The sequence below is a fragment of the Salmo salar genome, chromosome ssa25 (assembly GCF_905237065.1).
Source record: "Salmo salar chromosome ssa25, Ssal_v3.1, whole genome shotgun sequence".
Classification (NCBI taxonomy): Eukaryota; Metazoa; Chordata; class Actinopteri; order Salmoniformes; family Salmonidae; genus Salmo; species Salmo salar.
The window spans coordinates 26,174,596-26,200,093 of record NC_059466.1 but is presented as its reverse complement, the minus strand read 5'-3'; the positions used below and the strand labels follow the sequence as shown (position 1 = coordinate 26,200,093).

The following is a 25,498-nucleotide window of genomic DNA, read 5'->3' as shown; positions in this document are numbered from 1 at the left end:
TTCACTGTAAGGTCTACAGATGTTGTGTTCGGCGCATGTGACAAACGCAATTTGATTTATCTACTTTCATCTTCCATGTGGATGATTTCTTCATACTACACATAGAATATTCCTGTCCACAGCTCTATATCATAAAGACACATCTGTACCACAATAAATGCAAATTAGCTATTTTCTAACCATTGAGGAAGCTTATACAGTGCTACATTCATATAGTCATTTTTGTTTTCTGTTGCTGACCCATTTTACATATTTACCATGTAAATATGTTGTATTTGAATTAGTTTTCATCGTCGGTGCCTCATACCCTCAGATATTGACAGGGTTTCTTTTCTATCACTTGAGCACCCAGAATAACTCCCTGTAAACATACAATAAACATCTTGATTTTCAGAAATGTCGTTAACCTATATCGCGATGGATGAATTGTCTTATACCGTAGTCAACGGGCTTCTGGCTGTTTTCAACATATTGGCAAACTTGTTTTTTGCTTTCTGCCTCTTCTGTCCACCGCGAGGCAGAGACGGACTCAAACAGCCTGTGAAGTTACTCCTGGGATTCTTGGTTTGCTGCACCACAATTTTCCTGGTCTCTCTTATCACGTCGGAATGCTTGTGGCTACTCTCTGAAAGCAAAGAGTCCACGTATGTTGATGCTTTTGTAGCGTTTGCTGCATTTACCAGCATGTCAACCTCTGTTTGGCTGAATTTCTTCTACTACACCCAGATCGTCCCAGCCCAGCGAGCTCTCTTCATCTGGGTGAAGAGGAACATCAAAATCATCATTTACTGGGGCCTGTTTGTCGACAGAGCTTTATTTCTGTTTGACTTGGCATCAGACATTTATTATGTCACCATTACCGAAGGAAACGATAACATCACTTACACATCAACAAACGACACTGTTTCTGACTCTACAGATGGACTGTTTTACACTGTCAAGGTGTGTTTCTATTCCAAAGTTTTCTACATGTTTTTTTGTCTGTGTGTGATGGTGGGGTCGAGCTGTGCCACAGTGTGCTACCTGCATAGACACATGAAGAGAATGAAAGAGACCGGCAGCACCTTCTTCTCTCTCCGCCTGCACAGTCAGATGAGGGTCACCATCACTGGAATCCTGCAGGGAATTCTCTACTTCCTTTGTGCTCTGTGGATCTTGACAGATATCTTCATCAACATTTACCCCTCCTCTATAAAATTCGACTATAATACTTACTACACTGTCATCTCTCTCTACATGTTTGGCACCACTGTTAACCTTGGTATCGGTCAGTCTGTTTTCAGAGAGAGGGCAGCTGATATTTGGCTCAAAGCTCAACAGGCTGCAAGGTCATTGAAGTTGTGTGGATGATACTGTCACTGTGGTACTGTAATCTCTCTTGGACATATACAAGTAACATAAATGGTAGTAGCATCTGTCGACAGACAAGGAACGACTAACAAGGAACTTTATTCAGGTGTGCAGATTTTTCGTCACTGATGATTTGAACAAATCATGATTTTACAGGTGCTTGCGTCTTTCTAATTTCTAAAGGGAAAGGGACATTTGGCCGCAGACTTGCCTGAAACTGGTTGAGAGTTTTGTTTTAGAGAGCTGGAGACTTTGCTAGTCTCGTTAGTAAATTTTCTAACCTGTCTGCCCCAGAATTTAATTGAGCATCTGACGCAATTACGCAAGATTTTAGTTCTGGGTGTCTGAGATGAATGGTACTGAGACTACAACAGCAAATATGAAATACAGTTGATTGACATTAAAGTAATATCAGAAACCCTATAACTAAAACCATGTAAAATTGCATCAGCTACTCGTTGCTGTCCGTTAGAGATGAATATTTTAAAGTGGTAGTTAGTTCACTTTATTTAATCTGGCCCATAATGTAGCTATAATGTGATAACCTATTTTCAATTTTACAAATGAGTAATATAGTATGTTAATTAATTTTTAATTTCATTTTGGTTTACTTGTTGACATGGCCCTGTGTTTTCCATCTTTATCTGAGTTGCAAACCAGGTTATGGTACATTTTAAGGTGTTTTCCATATCCCAGCATGTGCTACACAGTACTTAATTTGTGTTTTTCCATCATAAACTCCTTCAGTTGGGCATCTACCAGTTTTGCAGATAAACATTAAAAAGGTGGATAACTCATTCCAGGTGATTCAGTAATGATATTATATTTTTAAGCCATTATCGTCTGATAACGATATGAAGGACGATACACCGTGCCTCCATAATAGCTATACCTCAAACAGTGAATCTGTGAGTTGGACAAGATCCCTTCAGAATTGTTGTTGTAGTCCAGCAGGCCCCAATAAAAAGTTACAATGTAAATAGTTTATGCTACATTTACTTTGTTCTTTTGTTGCCCGAGTGAGACACCCCTGAAATCCCTGGCACTGGTGACGTGTTCAGCATTTGAGCACCTAGAAGCTGAGAGAGAAGATATCACTGCGAACATATTCCATGCAGATTGTCTAAATCAAGATGGATATCTTGGCCTTTGCCATAGTCAATATTCTCAACATATTGGCCAACATGTTTTTTGCTTTCTGTCTGTTCTGTCCACCGTGAGGCAGAGAGAGACTGAAACATCCTATAAAGATACTCCTGGGATTCTTGGTTTGCTGCACCAGTGTTTACGTGGTCTCTCTTATTGCAGTGAAATGTTTGTGTTGATTCCTCTTCACTGAACAGTTGGAGCTCTGCTTTGCTGCTTCTCTGATAGTGGGGTACACTTTATCCACCAGCATTTTGTCACATCCTGATCAGCAGAGGGAGCAATTGTATTAGTTTTGGTCAGGACATGGCAGAGATTTTGTGTTATGTGTGAGTTGGATGTTGGACTCCCAATTGAAGGCAGGTGTGTTGAGTTGCCTTTGATTGGGAGTCCTATATAGTAGTGTGTTTTTCCTTGGGGTTTTGGGTAGTTGTTTTTGCACTGCGTTTGTTAGCCTGCAAAACTGTTGCTGTCGTGTTTATTGGTTTTTCCTGTGGATGCTTTAATTGAGTTTATAAAAAATATGAGTATCCACATTCCAGCGGCGCCTTGGTCCATTCCTGACGACAGACCTTACACATTTCAACCTCTGTTTGGCAGGTTTGTTCTACTACACCCAGATTGTCCCAGCCCAGCTACCGCGCTTCATCTGGGTGAAGAGGAACATCAAAATAATCATCTTCTGGGGCCATCATCATCTACCGCCAAGCCATATGACTGCTAAATAGTTATGTTTAACTTTTCTATTATTTCTCAGTTTTCTTTCTCTTTGCATTGTTGGGAAGGACCCGTAAGTACACCTCTTGTTTAGGAATCATGTGATGAATACTTTTTTATTTTATTTTATTACACAAAGGAGGCATGTCTTTGTCATGAAAGAGAGCGGCAGCACCTTCTCCTCTCTCCGCCTGCACAGTCAGATGAGGGTCACCATCACTGGAATCCTGCAGGGAATTCTATACTTCCTTTGTGCTCTGTAGATCGTCGCTGATTTCATCAGCTCCGAAATGTCAAATTGAAGACTTTGACAATAATTTGAATATTTTCCACACGGTCGTCTCTCTCTACATGCTTGTCACCACTGTAAACCTGGGTATTGGTCAGTCTGTTTTCAGACAGAGGGCAGCTGATATTTGGCTCAAAGCCCAACAAGCTGTAAGGTCATTGAAGTTGTGTGGATAGAGGATGAAACAATTGTAGTTGTAAGACATGGGCTAAGGGTTAAATCTGTGATTTTGTATGTCTGTGAAATTAAATGTTTAGTTCTTATTTTGTTTCTCCAATTCTCACATAGAAACTTAATTGGGAGGAAGGATATTTTATATGCATTTGTATGGCTAACCATTTTTGAGAAAATCATTATGAAAGTGGCCATTTCATGCCTTTTTTGGACCAATACATGTCTCCTGTGAGACCCTATGATTACTGAACCGTACAGGACACAGACACCATCTTGATGTCATTATACAGCTTATAATGTGCTCTAAAATATGGAGCATCACTAGGTTCTGAAATACAGTTTTTCACATACATGTATTTAGTTTGTTAATTTTAAGACATTGTTTGTAACAGTATACTCTACCAGTACATCCAATTTACAAAGTGGGTGCTATAATACTTTTTAAGTTATGATCTATTTTCTGAGCACCACCAATACAGTGAATGGGATAATGGAATCAGAGGGAACTCCCTCTGCTGGTGATTTGCAGAATGTGATTATAGGTTATTACACAATGTACATTTCTATCTATAAAATGGCTCATAATGTCAAAGGTAGCAGAGCACCCACTCTGGAAATGTCACATGTTTGACGAGTATATTGTTCCAAACAATATGTAAAAAATTAAGCTAAATCAAAATGTCTGTATCATATGTGGTTCATGGATGATAGCGTCTCACAAGAGGCATGTATCGGTCTAAAAAGGACCTAATATAGCCACTTTCATCATGATAAAAAAAAAAAATGGTTTCTGATACAAATGTTGAAAAGCATATCAAACACCCTTCCCCCGAATTAGATTTCTATGTGAGAAATGCCTGAACAATCTGAGATACCCAAAACATTTTTGGGCATTCCTGGCGTGGATTGGCCCATTTATTTAATCTGGGTCTGTGAAACTGGTCCATTAAGTAGGTTTTAATGTGATAACCATCCTTTCTCTTTTACAAATGAGTCATTCTATAAAATAAATAAATCTATTTATAATAGTTAATAATAGCAATAAGGCACCTCAGGGGTTTGTGGTAAATGGCCAATTTACCATGGCTAAGGGTTGTATCCACGCACTCTACCGTTGCGTCGTGCTTAAGAACAGCCCTTAGCCATGGTATATTGGCCATATACGACACCCCCTCGAGCCTTATTGCTTAATTATATCATGGCATTGTTGAATACTCAATTCTGATAGGCTAGAAGGGCATTGCAGATCCAGAGCGTGCATTATTTCCCTATAATGCATGGTATAATTCAGTGACTATGGAGTTCATTCTTACATTGTTCTATGTTTGAGCTGCTTTTGAAACCAAAAGTCAAATTGCAAACATTATTAATTTGAACTTAAAAAAGTGTGTGACTTTAAATGTGGGAAATTGTGCTTTTGGTTCATTTGTAACAAAAACAGTGTGACTTTGCTTTGTGTGCTCAATAAATAAATAATATAGAACAGAGTAGGTTATGTTGCCTGTATTTTCCTTTTGGGCTGATGGAGACTTCAGACAACCAATGGATCTTAGTGACATTGTCACAGCCTGATCTGTTTCAGCTGTTTTTGTGCTTGTCTCCACCCTGGGCGACACCTCCAGGTGTCGGCCATCTTCCCCATTATCAACTGTGTATTTATACCTGTGTTCTCTGTTTGTCTGTTGGCAGTTTGTCTTGTCTGCTCAGGTCTTACCAGCATGCTTTCCTGGCGTCCTGTTGCTCAAGTCCTGTTGCTCAAGTCCTGTTGCTCAAGTCCTGTTGCTCAAGTCCTGTTTCCTAGTTTTCCCGGTTCTGACTATTCTGCCTGCCATCCTGTACCTGCCTGACTCTGACCTAATTATGAACCTCTGCCTGCCCTGACCCCGAGCCTGCCTGCCATCCTGTACCTGCCTGACTGGCCTGATCACGAACGCCTGCCAGTCCTCGACCTGCCCTTTGCCTGCCCCGTGTTAACCATAAATAATCTGAGAACTGTACTATCCGCCTCCTGTGTCTGCATCTGAGTCATATCCTGAGTTGTGGTAGACATGGAGAACTATACAGTTGGTCTATTTGCTTCTGAGTTAAACAGCACAAATCACTTACATCATTTTTAAAATCTATGAACATGTAAAATAGTGGACCCTACAGTCTATGTCCGCAGGGTGGGAAGCATCAGCATGAGTCAGGTGCAAAATGGTGGTATTTATTTAAGTGGTGCGTAGAAGGAATAAAGATGGATCCAAAATATATAGACCTACAAAACATTAACAAACAGACATAGATTTATACTTGACTTTCAAAATAACAAATTACTTCCTCACACAGCTGAGTTAAAGAGAGCCCTGTACTGGGACAACATGTCACTTCTACCTCAAATGTGCAACCTGAAAAAGTTAAAAACCCAACCTCTAACACTGGGATAATCCAAAAGGCAACTGAACAGGTATTTTTTTAATTAACATCAGCAATTCCTTCAATCTCAAATGTCATCATATCACTGTCTAGGACATAACTTCATACAATCATTCAACAATTAAAAGTAAATTTGTGGAATTTCTTTCCTTCTTAATGCGTTTGAGCCAATCAGTTGTGTTGTGACAAGGTAGGGGTGGTATACAGAAGAAGGTTACTACATGATTCGATGTGTTATTTCATAGTTTTGATGTCTTAACTATTATTCTACAATGTAGAAAATAGTAAATCTAATGAAAAACCCCTGAATTACTTGGTGTGTCCAATCTTTTGACCAGTACTGTACATTTCCTGCATTTCTATGCATTTTGACATGACTAATACTGTGTTCTTATGCTCAAACATAACAAAATCAATGTGGGTATGATTTTCTAGCTTTTCTTTTGTTGATTGTAAGTTCTCAAGTTATTATAGGCTGTTATAAAAAACATATTTAGATCCCATTTTATTTCAACATACTTTATATATGGTTTTAGTCATTTAAGTTACACTGAAAGACTACACCATTGCCCGCGACCTACAAGTGAGTCCCGACCCACAGTTTGGGAACCACAGGGCTTGTACATGAAAGAATCGAGAATTTGAACCGAAATGGTGATACAATCATTGGATAAAACTAGAAAGTAAAAACAGTTCCAAGGATCTCCTGCGACTTAATATTATTGGTCCTGGATGGCATGATATTTGCATAGACTTGCCCCCACGGATGAATCCACGCCCCCAACCCTCACCCACTCAGGCAGCTCCTCAACATCAAACACAGAGCAGCTGCGGTTCTATGGCAGGTGGAATGGAAATAGGACAGCGGAGAAAGGACTGTCAACTGAAACATCTTCTGATAAACTATCTAGCCATACGTTAATGGTTTATGTGTCAAATGAGGAGAAAAGCTTAGCTTGTCACAACACAAAGTAAGGCTTCAAGAATCTTTTTTTCATTTTTTTCTTGTCGATTTTCATTTAAGGTGAGTAACTAGCTATTTATGTAACTTAGCTAAATAAATCTATTAGGTTGGATGTCTCTCTTCAGTAAGACAATTGTAAATGTAATCAGTTTCCACCTTGTCAGTTCATTGACTTGTTTGAGCCACTGCCATCCATGACGTAAACTAACAGTGCAGTTAGATGGCTAATAGTGACTGCCAACTACTGGTGGTTTCTTTCTGTCTTCATCGTTCTCTCTATAGGTAAGCTAATGTATCCAACAACCTGGATGGTTTTCTACCCATCATTTTCTGTTTTTAGTATATCTCGTTTATTTTCAGATTGGAGGATGAAGTGCTGATAGTGTTTTAATATTTGGTCTAGGGAAAGTCTGAGGCCGATCTGACATCCTCTGGTGTGACAGAGAAGAGTGAATGGCCCCAGCCCTGACCAAGCTCTCCAAAGACGCCCACGGAATCCACTTGGCGACCACTCTCGCCCTCAGCAACATGGATGTAGATGGGGCAATGCTCAACATGGAGTGTGATCCTCAGTTGAAACTGAAGGAGGGCAGCTATGCTCAGAGGGTGTGGCTCAACCTCTCCTCTCTGCCCTGTCTGGACACCTTTTGCTCTGGCACGAGTCCCCTTGAGGTTTCAGAGTCGCTCCTGTCCCCTCTGCTACATGCCTCGGCTGGACAGTACAACACAGTGCTTCTCTCCAGCCCTGGTTCCCTGTTCAACCTCCTGTTCCTCAACAAAAACCCGAAGAATTCCCTGGGGGCCTGTCCAGGTGCACAAGACATGTATTTTGTTCCCGTCACTGAACACAATGGCCAAGGTGTGGTTCAGCAGCAGTGTCAGCACAGTGTACAACCACACAACCCTGCTGTCCCCACACCCGGCATAGCAAGGCAGGAGGAGGGGGGCACCATCAGCACAGACACAGCTCTAGCCCAGCCATGGACCAAAAGGACTAGGAGCCAAGGCCAGGAGCAGCCTGTGACTGCAATGGTGGAGGAGGCAGTGAGAGAGCAGACCCGGTGGCGTCTCTCCCAACAAGCAGCCCTGTTAGGACAGGCTGGGCGGATCCAGAGGAGGCTCCAGGCTCTGCTAGGGGACCACCTTTCTAGCCACTCCAGCTGGAGGGTCTAAAGAAGAGGCAGGGCAGGGAGACCCCGGGTCCCCCCTCACCCCCAGCTGACACCAAACCCTTTGATCCAGCCATGGGGCAGAGACCGACAGGTACACAGAGCCACAGGACCCAGGAGCTACTGCAAACCGTCTCAGTCCCATCCTCTTCTAAAGACATCCAGGAGTTTGCCAGCTATGCCCAGGCTGTGCTGCGCACGGTGCAGGAGGCTGTAGACTCTGATATCACAGAGAGCAGCTCAGATGAAGAATTGGAGCCTGAGCAGAAATGGGGGACCAGGTCTCGACCAGTGTGAGTAGAGGGAGCAAGAGAGACATTTTGGTAATATACTGTAGTTATAGTGTTGTTAATTACTCATGAGAAATACAATCTGTTGTTCAGTTAAGTAAGAATGATAGTGTTGTATTTCAGGCTTTACTGGGATGCAAAAACATTGCCATAGGCTAAACTTAGGGCCCTATAAAAGTTTATATTTTTTCCCTTATTTTGTTTTCTCCGTTAGTTTTTTCCAGGTTTTTAATATATATATAGACCGAATAGAAAGTCAACACCATTTGATGTTCTAAGTCAGAGATGGGCAATTTTGATGGGTGTGGGGGCCACCAAAAATCTAAACTCATGAGGGGCCTGCAGTGGCTCGCTGGTCTGCGTTCCCACATCCATACCCACACATGCAGTCAACTGATTTGTGCAGTTAAACTACAAACTGGCTTAACTAAATGCATTTTACCAGTCGCCAGGGCCGACCCTGGCCTTTTGGGGGCCCTAAGCGAGATTTGGTTGGTGGGCCCCCACCTCACGGGCAAAACATTTTACTGGCCCTGTCTTTAAATGTTAGTTTAAAGTTCATTTCCTGCAATTCTACACATTTTTGCCATGGGGTGTAGAGGAATGTTTCAGTTTTAAAGCAAGTTTTCTGCAATTGTACACATTTTGCCATGAGCACAGAGAAAAGTTTGCAATGTTATACCAAATTTCATGAAATTCTACTCATTTTGTCATGACTTTTATATAGTGTTAACATGCGCTACATGACCAAAAGTATGTGGACACCTGCTCGTTGAACATCTCATTCCAAAATCACGGGTATTATCCTCCACTCTCCTGGGAATTCTGGGAAGTCTTTCCGCTGTCAGACATGGATGTTGGGCGATTAGGCTTGCAGTCGGCATTCCAATTCATCCCAAAGGTGTTCGATTGGGTTAAGGTTAGGGCTCTGCAGGCCAGTCAAGTTTTCCACCTGTCCCCAACGGGCAATCCACTAATTTGAAGGGGTGTCAACATACTTTTGTTTATATAGTGTACTTCTGTCGGTCAATTTCTTAAGCTAAGACAGGTGGGAGGAGGGGGTGCTCCAGTACAGTAGGTACCATAACGTTGGATGCCAACTGGCGATAAACCCCACAAGAAGAGGTGATGGTGAAAATGGTAGACAGTGGCTTACGCCCTCCACTGTCGGGCACTGTTTTCATACTGTTCAGCTAACGACGGCAAGGGCAGGTGTTCGGCAGGCGGGAGCGAAGGACACTGTGCTAGCTAGCTAGTCCTACAGAGGACTCCGGTACAGAGCAGGCAGAGGTGGCGCACAGTGTCGCTAACTAGCAAGTTAGCTAGGACACAGTGTTGCACACATTTAAACTGAGAAGTTATTTACTGCTGCTCTTTTAATTATGTTATTCTTATCTCTTACTTTTTTTAGGTATTTTCTTAACTACATTGTAGGTAAGGGCTTGTAAGTAAGCATTTCACTGTAAGGTCTACACCTGTTGTATTCGGCGCATGTGACACATACAATTTGATTTGAATATCAAGTCGCACTCGCCAAATCAACCAAAAGTCGCTGGGGCAGCCTACATTTGTCGCTATACTCGTTTACCAATAAAAGTTGCTGGCGGGGTCTGAAACCTCTAAACCTCTAAATCTATCGACAAAGTTGATAAGTTGGCAGCACTGAAACTGACTCTGTGGGAATAGGGCTCCAACGGGCCACCCCCTTTTTGCTTCCTGAATGATGTCGGTGTTGGTTGAAGTAAGCTACTTCTTTGCAAATGTTGTTGATCAGTACAATAAAATAAGTTCTAAATCGAAGGGAAACAGATTGCCATCTGTAGTCCCTTGAAATCAGCCAAAACCAACTCAATAACTCAATGCATGTGCACACGCCTATTGAATAGGTTATGCATTCACCTGTATTGTGAATAGCCCTATGCTACATCTTGATTTGCCCAGTTTATCAAGAGATTTACCATTCAAATAAATGATTACTGTTTAGTTAGATTTGTAATAACAAGGTCTAATTGATTGTATGATTGTATAATTGATTATTTAATGCATACATTGCTGTCTCTGAAAATGTTTGCCGTAGAACGTTATAATGATATTGAACTCAAAAGATGCTCAACGATTGAACAGCGTAGTAGCTGAGTTTATTCCCGTGGATCAAGTGCCATTCTGTTACTTTGTTTTATACTGTGCGCCTTCTTTTTTTGCCGTGGGATTGGTTTGGTATCGTGATACTAAACCTGTAATCGGTATTAAAGTAAATATTCTGGTATCGCGACAATACTAGTCAGTGACTGACATAATGAGAAAAAACTGATGCACAACCACATTTTGAAATTCTACCTCTCAACAGTAAGTTAAGACCCTGACTTCTTATTTTTTTATTTTATTGATCTTCGGGCCTACAAAATGGGCTGCCCATCCCTGTTCTTAGTCCACAACAATGCGTAAACCACATCAGTAGACCACTTTAGAGGTCTGGGAAAGATTTAAGACATTTTGGGGTGTAGCTTGTTTGGTTAGCAATGTTTTGCTAGCGTCCATGTGTTTTGCAATTTTCGAAAACAAATGGCTACTGAATTGACGCAAATAATCATGATATCATTCTTCCAGGTAGGCTTGCGCTACATTGTAGTTAATATTTAATTTAGAAGGTTTTTGGTTAAGCCTTTCCAACTACCAGAAGACAGTTGTCACTATATTAGCCTCATCGCTAACGTCTACACAAAATGATAGACAAACACGCACAGACAGGGGCATGTGCTGTTGCCTCTTCAGAAATGAACAGTAGTGTATTTTCCTGTGTTATGATCTTTGGCAAATTAATGAATGTTCTACACTGACATTTTTTTTATAAATGTAAAATGTTTGTCCCATGTTTTATGAGCTGAAATAAAAGATCCCAGAAATGTTACATACGCACAAAAAGCAACTTTTTGCGCACAAATTTGTTTACATCCGTGTTAGTGAGCATTTCTTCTTTGCCAAGGTATTTCATCTACCTGACAGGTGTGGCATATCAAGAAGCTGATTAAACAGCATGATCATTACACAGGTGCACCTTGTGCTGGGGACAATAAAAGGCCACTCTAAAATGTGCAGTTTTGTCACACAACCCAATGCCACAAATACAAATGTTTCATGTTTTGAGGGAGCGTGCAATTGGCATGCTGACTGCAGGAATGTCCACCAGAGCTGTGGCCAAAGAATTTAATGTTCATATCAAATCTTATTGGACACATACATTTGAGAATTTGGCAGTACGTCCAACTGGCCTCACAACCACGGACCACGTGTATGGTGTCGTGTTGGCGAGCGGTTTGCTGATGTCAACGTTGTGAACAGAGTACCCCATGGTGGGGTTATGGTATGGGCAGGCATAAGCTACAGACAACAAACACAATTGCATTTTATCGATGGCAGTTTGAATGCACAGAGGTACCGTGACAAGATCCTGATCCCCATTGTCGTGCCATTAATTCGCCGCCATCACCTAATGTTTATGTACACATCTGGGAAGCTGATAATGCCCCAGTTCTTCCATCGCCTGCATACTCACCAGACATGTCACCTGTTGAGCATGTTTGGGATGCTCTGCATCGACATGTACGGCAGCGTGTTCCAGTTCCCGCCAATATCCAGCAACTTTGCACAGCCATTGAAGAGTGGGACAAAATTCCACAGGCCACAAGCAACAGCATGATCAACTCAATGCGAAGATGTGTTGCGCTGCATGAGGCAAATGGTGGTCATACCAGATACTGACTGGTTTTCTGATCCACGCCCCTACCTTTTTTTAAGGTGTCTGACCAACAGATGCATATTTGTATTCCCAGTCTTGTCAAATCCATAGATTAGGCCTTCATTTATTTATTTAAATTGACTGACTTCCATATATGAACTGTAACTCAGTGAAATGGTTAAATTCCGTTTTAAAGTCTTGATTCTGTCAGTGGTCTGTGCAAGGGAGATTTTATTGAGCCCTACTAAGCTGTATGCAACAGGAACAGCATTTTCAGAGGTAACTGTGTCACTGGATGAGATTTTGTTAAAAGTTGTTAGCTGAACACCTGTAGCTTTGACCTTGGGTCTGTTTCTCGTTTAAAAAAGGCATATATTTTAAAGAGCTGTGGTGTTTTCCTGGATAGCATAGTGGGTTATTAGAGCTAAATAAACAAGGTTAGGCAGAGAGGTAGGTTATGAGAAACACATTCAATATGTTTTCTATGTGTGACAGTGAGTGAATTGTAAATGGAAAACAGACCCTAAACAAGTTAAAATTAGAATTTCATTTGACACACACACAACAGCTTTTACCATTTATATAGTCTACTTCCCTGTTCATCTAACCCAGCTAGGTTCTTATGAGAATGCCTTTAGCTGATTGTTGCCGGGGGAAAGGAGCCCATAACAGCCGTTGGAGATTAACAGGGAGTTGATTGTAGATTTAATCCTGACCTGACTGCATAAAAATGCAGAATCGCAATTTGATCCCCGTTGCAGGAGAACTTTCCTGCAATGCATGGAATATAAAACTGGTGTAGTTGAGGTTTAAAAAGGGTTCTAAAGTTTGTAATTTCCACTTTTAAATTTGACTTGATTTCCCCTTCTGAAAAATGTATCAACCACTAAAATGTCCATTTAATTATAATCCACATAATAATTCACATTTCCTATTGCTGCAGAATTATTTTCCTGCTGTAGCAAACTGCTTCAACTTAAGATCCTACACCTGTAGTTGGTCTCCGGCACCTTGCCAGAGACAGGGAGGGTACACTGCAGATTCCCTAAGAAAACAAGCCTTGAGAGGGGTTGAGAGAGGGAAAAGAAACAGGGCGAGACTAGGATGACAGCTGTAGAAAGGCAGCCCTCCCTCCCTATGGAAGTACTTTAGCGGTTCCACCCTTCCAGTGTTGGGCTCCTCCTCATAGCCTAATGTTTCATTTGGACCCGATAAGCCCTGGTTAAACTTGGTGCCCTTTCTCTTCATAAAGCTGTGGAGACTGGAGAGTGTGATGTTTCTTTGTTTGCTTTCGCCCGGCTGTGATTGCGAGGACCTATCTGGTTGGTCTTTAGTCTGCCGCAGATTCCTCCACAGCCCCTGCCCCTCTACTGCTCTCACTCCCAATATGCTGTGCTTTCTCGCTTCATTGACCCAGAAGAGAGAAGGGAAGTATTTAAATGAGGAGGATGTTGGTCTGTCTGTTTGTCTCCCTGCCTGGTGTCTGTTACATCTCTGCCCTGGTAGGATGTTAGTAACACTTCTCTGATATAGAAACAATGTGCCAGGTTTCTTAGCATTAAGTCAAGTTTCATGACTCTTGTTTGCCCTGAGTCCAACGCACGGATTATCAGTTTTCTCTTCTAGTCAGGTAACCTGCTCACCATGTCTGGAATGTAGTGATGTAGGAAGGCGACAGGGTTTGCATGGGGCGAAAGGGACAGGAGGGGGATGTAGAGGGGATGTCCTTGATTCTCTGTCTAATAAACAGGGGGGGGTCTGGCATCATTCTGGCGGTAAGTCTTTGTTGGAGCCCCTATCTCCTGCTGGGTAGAACACAACTACAATCGTTCCAAGTCTGTTCTATTCATTCAATTTCTATGGGGTAGAATGGTCTGTCTCTGTGGCCTTCCTTCCATTAGCTCCTCCATGGGGGAGAGTTTATGGCATACACATCCTCCCCCGGGAATATGTCTCGGAGTGGATGGGCTATTTTGGGCCTCTCTCGACAATGTGAAAACAGTGTGGTTACAACTCTTCATTTTTGTATGTCCATCATTTGACGTGGGAGTGACCCTGGCAGACTAGGCTAATTCCTGGACAGTGAAACGCGGGGCACACCCTGTAGGCTTTACTTTATGTTCCGACCTACAACTACAGCAATAAGTGTTTTAAGAAAGCAGAGCTCAGCTTTTTGCTCAGTCGGGTTCAGGGCTGAAAACTTGTGTGTAACTGCAAGAGTAGGCTTTAGAATTGCCCCACCAGTATAGAATAGGTGGGTGGGGGGGTGTTTTCCATTGGCCAGCAGCAGTGTCTTTCTGGAGAATGGAGATAGTGCCCAGATATGGTGGGCTGTTTGTTTGTTACAACTTGGGAGGGGATGGCTGCTCCAGTCCTCAGCAGGAAAGTGCCTCTCCTCTCTCGCCTCCTCTCCACTGTGTCGGTGTGCTGCCTGCTTCGGCCCCAGCGCCTTCTATTGTGTCGGAGAGGAGAGACTGCTTGCCTGGGGATGAAGGTGACATCTCTCTTTTGCTTACACTTCTACAGAGTGTGGACAGGTTCCACCACCTATCCTACAACTCAAGGGATGTCAGATGTAATTTTCACTTTCCTTGTTGTGAAATGAAACCATATTTGGAGGTTTTAGTTTGAGAGGCTACAGCACTGGGCCTGTGTTTTGTTAGTGTGGTGGTCTATGCCCCACCATTCAAGCCGACCCAGCCGGTCTGATAACCTTTCTCTTTAGTTGTCCACTCTGTTTAAAGTGGCTTGCTCTTGGCATTCCCAGGTCCGCTACACAGAGCCATGGTAACTAAAGCTAACTGGACTGTGGAGTGCCTGCCAGAGACAGCTAGCTCGCCTACACCAGAGGAATAGTGTAACGCAGTCAGGAGCTCCATAGAAACCTACACACAGGCACAGCTTGCTGGGGATTTATTTGTGACCTAGATAGACTTCCTACTAGTTTCACTAGCATAAGAATAATTTACCCTTATTAGCCTACAGTATCTGCCACCAATATGAAGAAGCTGATATTCAAAAGTAGCATTTTCATCTGATTCTTTAATAGGGTGAATAATGTAGGTCGTAGTGTATTTGTTGCTGTGTAAACATCAACAATATGTCCTCAGCCTCTGTACTGTTCTGCTGGGATATCTATATTTTAAAGGTCAGTAAACATACACACACACACTCCAACCATTCAACCTGTTTCAAGGAAGAGTTTGTATTTCATCTGATAAAAAAAAATCATACAAAACCCAGAGAATTGAATATGCTTGTCTGGTCTTAGGCTAAACACAATGGCAGCATTAGCACGTCTGTCTTCTATTCACTATCTGTCTCTCCCTTTCTCTCTCTCGCTTCTCTGTCTCAGTAGGCATGGTGTGAGTGGAGGTGGCAGAAGGCGAGGGCTGAGGCGGGCAGCAGGTGGACCTGGCTACAGCTGCGTGTGGCAGAGCTCGAGGGACGCATCCAACAGCTGGAGGACCTGCACAAACAGATCACCTTCACCAAGGTAAGGCCCAGGTCCCCAGTAGGCACACCCCAAGGTTTAATTAGTTCATTGAAATGGTGTGTTTGGAAAAGGATTACTGATTTTGTTAGTCAGTCTCACTCAGATTTTTTTTTTTTACAATTGCAGGAAACTAGCTGTAAAATAACTAATTCTCCTCTCTGCGCCGTGGCAAAATGAGTAGAGTTGCATGAAATTAGTTGTAAAATAGCAACATCTTTTCTCTGCCCCATGGCAAAATGTGTAGAACTATTTAAAAAAACATCTGTTGTCAAGAAGGGGGGACACTAATGTTTGCTCACGATGTTGGGTGGGGGTGTATGGATGTGGGTGAACAGACCCATGAGCAACTGTGGCCCCTCATGATGAGTTTGGATTTTTTTGTCATGTCCTTCGAAGGCACTGTAAATACCGAATGGAGGACATGAGAGCCACCAGGAAACTCTAAACTCAATGACCTCACTCAAGACCTTTGCTATGAATCAGTGCTGGCTGGTGGCACTTTACATGCTCATAGTAATGGCTGGAACAGAATGAATGGAATGGTATCAAACACATGGTTTCCTTGTGTTTTATTGCCATTCTGGTTACTCCATTCCAAGCAGCCATAATTATGAGCCGTCCTCCCCTCACCATCCACCTCTGGTGTGTGAATATGCCCTGGTGGAGTTGATGGCAGTGTGTGTGATTGTGTGTGGTCCCAGGGGGTGTGGTCTTGGCAGAGTCGCAGCCGTTGACGGACAGGCAGATCCAGCAGACGTTACTAACGGAGACAGCAGGGCTGTCGTTCAGGGAGGGGGGACCGCTAGAGACCCTCCCTCCGACACGGAGAACGAACCCAGCAGCCCCACACGCCTCCTCAGGAACATACAGAGACAGGTACATTTTTAAATGTCATTTAACCTTTATTTCAACAGTAACATTGCAACCTAGGTCTCTTTTTCAAATGAGCCCTCTGTCAGATGATACTGTATATAGTGGATGAGATGTATTTTTCTCCTCAGTTCAGTAGATAAAGATCTTCAACCAAAACCTAAAATTAGATAAAGGGAACCTGAGTGAACAAATAGAACAACAATTACATAATTATTTCATAAACAAAGTTATGCACCACCCAATTCTCCTGTGTGAAAAAGTAATTACCCCCTTACACTCAATAACTGGTTGTACCACCTTTAGCTGCAAAGACTGCAACCAAACACTTCCTGTAGTTGTTGATCAGTCTCTCAAATCGCTGTGGAGGAATTTTGGCCCACTCCTGCATTTTACATTTACGTTTACATTTACGTCATTTGGCAGACGCTCTTATCCAGAGCGACTTACAAATTGGTGCATTCGCCTTATGATATCCAGTGGAACAACCACTTTACAATAGTACATCTATATCTTTTTTTTTGGGGGGGGGGGGGTTAGAAGGATTACTTTATCATATCCCAGGTATTCCTTAAAGAGGCGGGGTTTCAGGTGTCTACAGAAGGTGGTGATTGACTCCGCTGTCCTGGCGTCATGAGGGAGCTTGTTCCAGCATTGGGGTGCCAGAGCAGCGAACAGTTTTGACTGCATGCAGAACTGCTTTAACTCAGTGACATTTGTGGGTTTTCAAACATTAACTGCTCATTTCAAGTCCTGCCACATCTCAATTGGGATTAGATCTGGACTTTGACTAGGCCATTCCAAAACCTAAAATGTCTAACTTTTTTGCCATTTTCATGTGGACTTGATTGTTTGTTTTGGATCATTGTCTTGCTGCATGACCAGAGCAGAATTCATGGTTCCTTCTATTAAGGAAAATTGTCCAGGTCCTGAGGCAGCAAAGCATCCCCAAACCATCACACTACCACCATGATTGACCATTGGTATGAGGTTCTTACTGTGGAATGCAGTGTTTGGTTTTCACCAGGAATAATGGGACCCATCTCATCCAAGAAGTTATACTTTTGACTCATCTGTCCATAGAACATCCACCCAAGAGTCTTGATGATTATTTTTATTTATACATTTTATTTAACCTTTAGTAGTGCTGCTTCCAGGTGCTTTTTGGCAAACTTGAGCCAACTTTTTGGATGAGATGGATCCCATTTATGTCTGGCGAAAACCAAACACTGCATTCCTCAGTAAGAACCGGTCAAGCGTGGTGGTGGTGTGATGGTTTGGGGATGCTTTGCTGCAGTTCATGCTTGAAAACCCACAAATGTTGCTGAGTTAAAGCAGTTCTGCATGCAAGAGTGGGCCAAAATTCCTCCACAGCGATTTGAGAGACTGATCAACAACTACAGGAAGTGTTTGGTTGCAGTCTTTGCAGCTAAAGGTGGTACAACCAGTTATTGAAGACTTCATAACATTTAGTATAAAACAAATATGCAAAAATAGAGAATCAGAAAGGGGGCAAATAATTTTTTCATGGCACTGTGTAGAGGATGATGTGATGTTGTGTTGTCCTCAGAGTGCCCAACTGAGCCAAATCGTCAACAGCCTGATGCCGCCTCTGAACCTCTCTCCCTCCTCCTCTCCAATCTCTAAAGACTCCTGGAGTTGGAAAGGACAGACCAAGAGAGCCTTCAGCAGGTACACACACACAATACACCCCGCCAGGCCACATGGTCCTCTCCTGCACAGTTTAGTTTATAGGATCCCCTTACTCTTCCTGGGTTCCAACACCTATGGTAGATGCGTAACCAGGCCAGCCCAGTACAATACAGTACAGCTTGGTTTGGCTCGACTCCGTTTGGCCCAGTAGTGTGAAAAGGGTAATGGTGACCTTAACCCACAATCATGCCAAAACCAGATATTCCCACTAAGCCTGTGTTTTCTCTAATTAATAGGCTGCTCTTTTCCAATGAAAATATTTATTCTGTTTATAAAAGCTGCACCCTGTGTCTCTGTTGCATACTATGTCAAGGTGAAAATAAATTGGGCTGTCAAATCACTGACTGTCCGCGGGTCCTTAATAAGTCTTAAATTATCTGATTTAAAGGCCTTCATTCTTAATGTCTTTTATTCTGTTTTCAAAGGTCTTAAAAAAAGTGACAGAGAAGACTACAGTGTTCGCGTTGGAAAAATAAACAAAATGTAATATTAAATAATACTCAAGACTGAGCTATCCACATGTGCGCCTCTGTGTATGTGTGTGTACATCGTGTGCCATTGCGAGTCTGACCGTTGCCAGAGGAGAGAGCAAGGAAGCCTATACAAGTTGATAGACAACACTAACTAGAGCTGAGATGATAGACTGAAAATGACCAACACTGACATTGCCCTTTTTGCTTACGTCGGTAATTTCAGTGATCAGAATACACAACGTTCCTGATTATTTTTTGGGTGTTCTAAAACCGTTATTTGGTCAACAGTAATGAGTATTTACCTGCTTCCTGCAATGAAAGCACAGTATCTGCCCTGTCTCTGTTTCGCTGCTGGCTCTTACTCCTGCTCCCCCCTTTACACACGGAGTGAAGGGAGAGATACATTCTGAGAAGCTCAAGCATATTGACAGTTAAGCAACATTTCGAAATATAATTTCAGGAAAGACGCATTTCTAAAAACAACTACTGAGTCTCAGCTTTATCTAAGTATAACAATTATTTTTCAACTGTCAACACAGAGGAAATAACATCACTTTACAAACGCAGTATGTCATTATGATGCGCCATTTGCAGTGGTAGTCGATATAGACCTGCCTACCAATGGAAAGTGTTTGTAGGACATTTATCGTTATATCAATTGCGTGGCTAAAGCAACAATATTATATTAAGATTTAGCAATCTAGCTAATGTTTTTTGACTTCCCATTTCCTCTGGTGGTAAATTATGTCACATAGGCTATAGCCTAGGCCAATATGCACACAAAAAAACAAAAATATATTGGATTATTCTGGATCTTATTTTGACATGTTGCACTTCAAAATATCTATAATGCATTCCCTGAACATGTTAGATGAAATGGCTAACTTCTTTAATTTCTTACTTGGCACTGGAATAAGTCAGTCTAGAGCTGTCCCCTCCCACGTAGCTACCTTGCTTCGAAGTATAGCCATTTTATACTTGATTCACAGAATTATTTTAGGCTAATGTTAAAACGTTCTAGCATAATACGTACAGGAGACCTACTAGGTGTGTAGATTTTTGTTCCAGCTCTACTCTAACACACCAGATTCTACAAATCAACTGCTCAACAGGACCTTGTTAAGCTGACGGGTGTGTTTGAGCAGTGCTGGATGAAAAGCCTGCATTGGTATGCTGACTGCATGAATGTCCGCCAGAGAATTGATGTTTTCTCGTTTTAGAGAAATTGACAGATTTCAGACTACATGTAACCACGCCAACCCAGGACCTCCACATCAGTCTTCTTCACCTGCAGGATCATCTGGGACCAGCCGTTCTGAGCATTTCTGTCTGTAATAAAGCCTTTTTGAACAGGAAAACTCATTCTGATTGGCTGGGCCTGACTCCCAAGTGGGTGGGCCTATGCCCACCCATGGCTGCACCCCTGCTCAGTCATGTGAAATTCATAGATTAATGCCTAATTTATTTATTTCAATTGATTGATTTCATTATATGAACTGTAACTCCGTAAAATCATTGAAATTGTTGCATGTTGCGTTTGTTTTTGTATTGATATCGAAACCAAAATTCTGAAAACTTGGGATAGCCTAACAAATGCAGATGGGCAACCCCATGCTTCAGCCATCTATAGCCTAGCCCTAGCCAGTAGCCAGTATGCTACTAAATCCGTCTGACTTATTGCTAAACTAGTTCACCTACCTGATAATAAAAGCCATGTAGGCTATAGCTTTGGTGAAAGAGCCAGCCCTAAAAATACAACTTTTTGCCAACATAGGCTCAATTCTGGAGGGGAAATTTAGTAGGTGTGTGGTGTGCGCAGACCTCAGTGTATTAAATTCCATTCCAAGTGGCATTAAAACGGTTTTAAATTCAACTTCATGTAACCTGCAGAAAACCTGCAATCAAAAGCCACATCAAATGGTTCCATACAAAATTAAAATACTATGGATTGCTTAGATGCCAGAGATTAGATTCTGTAGACAGACCTGTTTTAATTTGAATTTAAAATGGAAATGATGTGACATAATGGCTGTTATAAGGCACCACCACTCCCTCTAAAAAGCTGGGGTTATTGAGTTATTTGGATGGTACTGACTATCCTCAGGGGTGCTGTACTCTACAACTTCTTCAGAGCTGCTGTTTTGTATTTCCGTCCCAGACAGCACAGCAGAGAAAAGTATTTTGAGCATACTGTTTGTCTAGTTTTGATCCAAGATATTTCAAGCCTGTTCCAAAGAGGACCAGGAGGCGGGGTCGGGTGGGGGTCGAGGAGGGCCAGGGAGGATAACTAACTAAATCAGTTGACTTTCTGTAACAAAGGGAAACATAAATATCCCACCAAGGCTGGAAATTACAGGCCCATAGTGAGTCAGTATCCACTAGTTTAGGCCCAAATGGCACCCTGTTTTCTATATAGTGCACTACTTTTGACCAGGGCCCATAATTATCTGGACAAAAGTAGTGCGCTATATAGAGAGATGGGTCCTGGTCGGAAGTATTGGCCGAAGCCGTACTCTACAGCCCAGAGAGGACCTCAGATCTCCTATCCACCACTATGATGTTCAACATGCTCCCTATCCTTAAAACAACCGGTGGAAAGGTTTTGTGTCCGGCTATGATTTGGATCATTAACCTGAAGTTCTTCCTTCCTCTTGCCTTTTTTACTCTCAATAATTAAGTCTATGGATTTGTTCCAAATTGCACCCTATTCCCTATATAGTGCACTATTTTGAACAGAGCCTTATGGACCCTGGTCCAAAGTAATGCACTATAAAGGGAATATGATGCTACCCTCAATTTCTAATTTTCTCTGACTCCCACGCTGCCTTGGATGTCATGGAAATATAGATCATATCTGGGAGCACGAGGCTAGATCTTGTTTGAGTCATTTCAGGGACTGCTGTGTGTGTTGACTAAAATGGTGTGAGTTTGGTGACTAAAGGTGTATCTCAAATGTCACCCTATTCCCTACACAGGGCTCTGGTCAAACATAGTGCACTGCCATTTGGGACTATACAGAGTGTCGTCATCTGTTGTCCCCATGCAGTGGCCTGCTCCTGGGAGGATGTGACCCCTTCTCCCAGAAGGGATCCAAGAGGAGGAGAGAGAACCGCAGGAGGCCGCACTTCCTCCAAGTGGATGCCACCTGTGTCTCAGCCCGCACACGACCCCTGGTGACCTATCACAAACCTCGACTCTTCATTAACACCACCCACAGACAGCAGGTAGGGACCTTTTCTTTTTACCTCTGGGCCCATATTCATAAAGCGTCTCACAGTAGGAGGGCTGATCTAGGATCAGTTTTGCCTTTAATATCATGATGAATATGATCATGTGGACGGGGGGGACCTGATTGTAGATTAGCACTCCTACATACGGCCCCTGACCTTCACCTCTCATTCATGAGGCAAATCACTAACCACCACATCCTCAATGTGTGATGCTGATGCCTGGCTAAAGGCATCACACAAGACTGAAATACAGTGCATGTCTTTATTCCATGCATTTGGCCCAACCTGAAGTTAGAGGATAGTGTTTGCTGCCAATAATGAAATGTCAGAGGATTGAAGGGAAAAAAAGTATCCTATTTAAATTAGGATTCGAGAGCTGTATCTGCTGTGTCCCTAACGGTGTCATTTAGACACAAGCAGTCTCTGATACATAATAGTCTAATCCTGATGCTGTGAAGAGCTCTGTGTAGCAGTTGAACAAGACAGAGTGGAGCAGTGCATTTGTAATGTCAAACCCTGCATGACTGCTTTTCCTTGCCACTGGTTTGGTCTGGTCTAGCCTGGTTCCAGATCTGTTTTTGCCTCAGACCAGTTCTATAAGGAGTTGGCAAGAGAGCAGAAACAGCCTGGCATCATCCATCTAGTCTGTTCTGAGCTTTAAATATCAACCTGCTTTCAACCTGCAACACACGCAGCCCATAGGCCTCTGGTCAAAAGTAGTGCACTGAATAGGGTGCCATTTGGGACGTTCCCCAATTGGCGGCCTGCGGGCCTAATTATTTGTAGAATTTTCATTGTGTGACATAAAAGACTGTAAAAACACCAGGAAATCAGCATCAAGTGATTTTTTATTTAAGAAATCTGTTCCCAAGTATTCCCACGTATAATAGAGAGACACGTGATCATAAACAAATGAAAGCAAGGTTTGAAATGATTGTTTTGGTGATATTATATCTGTTTGGGCTTCTTGCGGTCAATTTGCAGTCTACAAATTATTAGTAATTATGTTCCGGCCCCCTGATCATCCGCTCAAGAAAATATCGTCCAGCGTCTGAATCTAGTTGATCCCTGCTCTAGTCTCTACACCCAAAAAACAAAAGGTGCCAGTTAGAGGTCGACCGATTAATCGGAATGGCCGATAAATTAGGGCCGATTTCAAGTTTTCATAACAATCGGTAATCGGCATTTTTGGACACCGATTATGGCCAATTACATTGCACTCCACGAGGAGACTGCATGGCAGGCTGACTACCTGTTATGCGAGTGCAGCAAGGAGCCAAGGTAAGGTGCTAGCTAGCATTAAACGTATCTTATAAAAAACAATCAATCTTAACATAATCACTAGTTAACTACACGTGGTTAATGATATTACTAGTTTATCTAGTGTGTCCTGCGTTGCATATAATCGATGCGGCGCCTGTTAATTTATCATTGAATCATAGCCTACTTCGCCAAATGGGTGATGAGTTAACAAACGCATTCGCAAAAAAAGCACTGTCGTTGCACCAATGTGTACCTAACCATAAATACCAATGCCTTAAAATCAATACACAAGTATATTTTTAAACCTGCATGTTTAGTTAATATTGCCTGTTAACATGAATTTCTTTTAACTAGGGAAATTGTGTGACTTCTCTTGCATTCTGTGCAAGCAGAGTCAGGGTATATGCAGCAGTTTGGGCCACCTGGCACGTTGCGAACTGTGTGAAGACCATTTCTTCCTAACAAAGACCGTAATTAATTTGCCAGAATTGTACATAATTATGACATTACATTGAAGGTTGTGCAATGTAACAGCAATATTTAGACTTAAGGATGCCACCCGTTAGATAAAATACGGAACGGTTCCGTATTTCACTGAAAGAATAAACGTTTTGTTTTCGAAATGATAGTTTCCGGATTTGACGATATTAATGACCTAAGGCTCGTATTTCTGTGTGTTATTATGTTATAATTAAGTCTATGATTTGATATTTGATAGAGCAGTCTGACTGAACGGTGGTAGGCAGCAGCAGGCTCGTAAGCATTCATTCAAACAGCACTTTCCTGCATTTGCCAGCAGCTCTTCGCTGTGCTTAAAGCATTGCGCTGTTTATAACTTCAAGCCTGAAAATAAGGGAGAGCCGCACACTCTAGGAGCTCAGATGCAAAAATGTAATATCCAACGTTTCGACAGCCAAGCTGTCTTCATCAGGGTATAACTTCAAGTCTATCAACTCCGAGATTAGGCTGGCAATACTATAGTGCCTATAAGAACATCCAGTAGTCAAAGGTATATGAAATACAAATGGGATAGAGAGAAATAGTCCTATAATAACTACAACCTAAAACTTCTTACCTGGGAATATTGAAGACTCATGTTAAAAGGAACCACCAGGAAACACGTTAGCTTTTTTACATGGCAAACATTGCACTTTTACTTTTCTCCAACACTTTGTTTTTGCATTATTTAAACCAAATTGAACATGTTTCATTATTTATTTGAGACGAAAATAGTTTTTATTGATGTATTATATTAAGTTAAAATAAAAGTGTTTATTCAGTATTGTTGCAATTGTCATTATTACAAAAAATATATATATAAATAAATCGGCCGATTTAATCGGCAGTGGCTTTTTTTGGTCCTCCAATAATCGGTGTCGGTATCGGCGTTGAAAAATCATAATCGGTCGACCTCTAGTGCCAGGCAGGGGCGCCTCTCTCTGACTGGTGTTATTACAGAGTAAGACAATGTGCGAAGCCTACTGAGATATTAGCTGTTAGATTTAATTAGTTTAATTAGCGTGATTTAGCTGAGCGGCTGGCTGCTCCTCCAGGTCATAGTGACTCACACAGCAACAACACAGTAAGGCTTCATGTTAGCAGAACTGAGAAACCAGCTGAAGTTGGTCACAACACTGTTTAACCCTTCTGTACACAAATCCCTTTATAAATGAGTTTCATATGGTGGTCATTGTCTCTGAAAGTGTTGCTATCTTCAAGAGCCACAGGTGGTTTGCGTTAATAGTTTCCTTCATTAAATCAGTGGTATCCACAGGTCCTGGAGGTGTAGAGAGTAAGTTATTCTAGAATCTGTGATTGACTGTTTTTATTCATCCCTCCTCTCTCCTGCAGGACTCAGCCTCCCTCTCCTCCTCCCTCTGTCCCACCTTTGTGTCCTGTGACCCCCTGGCCCTGTGTTCTGACCCAGCCTGTTCCTCCGGCAGCACCCTGATCTCCAGGACCAGTGGCTTTAGGACACTCCCTGTTCTCTCTCTCTCCTCAGGTAGGTACTCCCCTCCCTATGCTGGACAGACGATATGATACTCTGTGTTCTTGTGTAAGGCTAACTGGACTGTACATGGGTCTTTTGTGGTGACTGTATTAATATTCCATATGACAGTTGAGTCACGGTAATCTCCTCTTATGTGCTCTGGACATGCTCAAATGGCTGTCAGATTGCTAACAGTCTGGTACTCAGGGCTGT

The 25,498-nt window shown here is 42.3% G+C and overlaps 3 protein-coding genes across 3 annotated transcripts in view; all 3 read left to right on the top strand.

Moving 5' to 3' along the window:
- Positions 1 to 314: 314 nt before the first annotated feature.
- Positions 315 to 2,886, top strand: tas2r201.1 (taste receptor, type 2, member 201, tandem duplicate 1). The gene has a single exon (XM_014173637.2). It carries the CDS (start codon positions 397 to 399, stop codon positions 1,348 to 1,350), a length of 954 nt encoding a protein of 317 aa, XP_014029112.2. The 5' UTR covers positions 315 to 396; the 3' UTR covers positions 1,351 to 2,886.
- Positions 2,887 to 6,918: 4,032 nt separating this feature from the next.
- On the top strand, positions 6,919 to 11,422 carry LOC123730513 (uncharacterized). Its single transcript, XM_045707567.1, has 2 exons — positions 6,919 to 7,115; positions 7,459 to 11,422. Exon 2 carries the CDS (start codon positions 7,509 to 7,511, stop codon positions 8,226 to 8,228), a length of 720 nt encoding a protein of 239 aa, XP_045563523.1. The 5' UTR covers positions 6,919 to 7,115; positions 7,459 to 7,508; the 3' UTR covers positions 8,229 to 11,422.
- LOC123730558 (KAT8 regulatory NSL complex subunit 1-like protein) overlaps positions 8,300 to 25,498 on the top strand; it is a 34,678-nt gene continuing 17,479 nt past the window's right edge. Inside the window, exons 1-7 of the mRNA XM_045707897.1 lie at positions 8,300 to 8,515; positions 15,609 to 15,746; positions 16,143 to 16,147; positions 16,346 to 16,622; positions 18,187 to 18,308; positions 21,849 to 22,026; positions 25,147 to 25,297. Coding sequence (XP_045563853.1) covers positions 8,300 to 8,515; positions 15,609 to 15,746; positions 16,143 to 16,147; positions 16,346 to 16,622; positions 18,187 to 18,308; positions 21,849 to 22,026; positions 25,147 to 25,297 — 1,087 coding nt within the window. The remainder of the gene's footprint in view (positions 8,516 to 15,608; positions 15,747 to 16,142; positions 16,148 to 16,345; positions 16,623 to 18,186; positions 18,309 to 21,848; positions 22,027 to 25,146; positions 25,298 to 25,498) is intronic.

What these genes read in the sequence shown, in the direction of transcription:
- tas2r201.1 (XM_014173637.2), top strand. Translation starts at nt 397, where the DNA reads ATGTCGTTAACCTATATCGCGATGGATGAATTGTCTTATACCGTAGTC.
- LOC123730513 (XM_045707567.1), top strand. Translation starts at nt 7,509, where the DNA reads ATGGCCCCAGCCCTGACCAAGCTCTCCAAAGACGCCCACGGAATCCAC.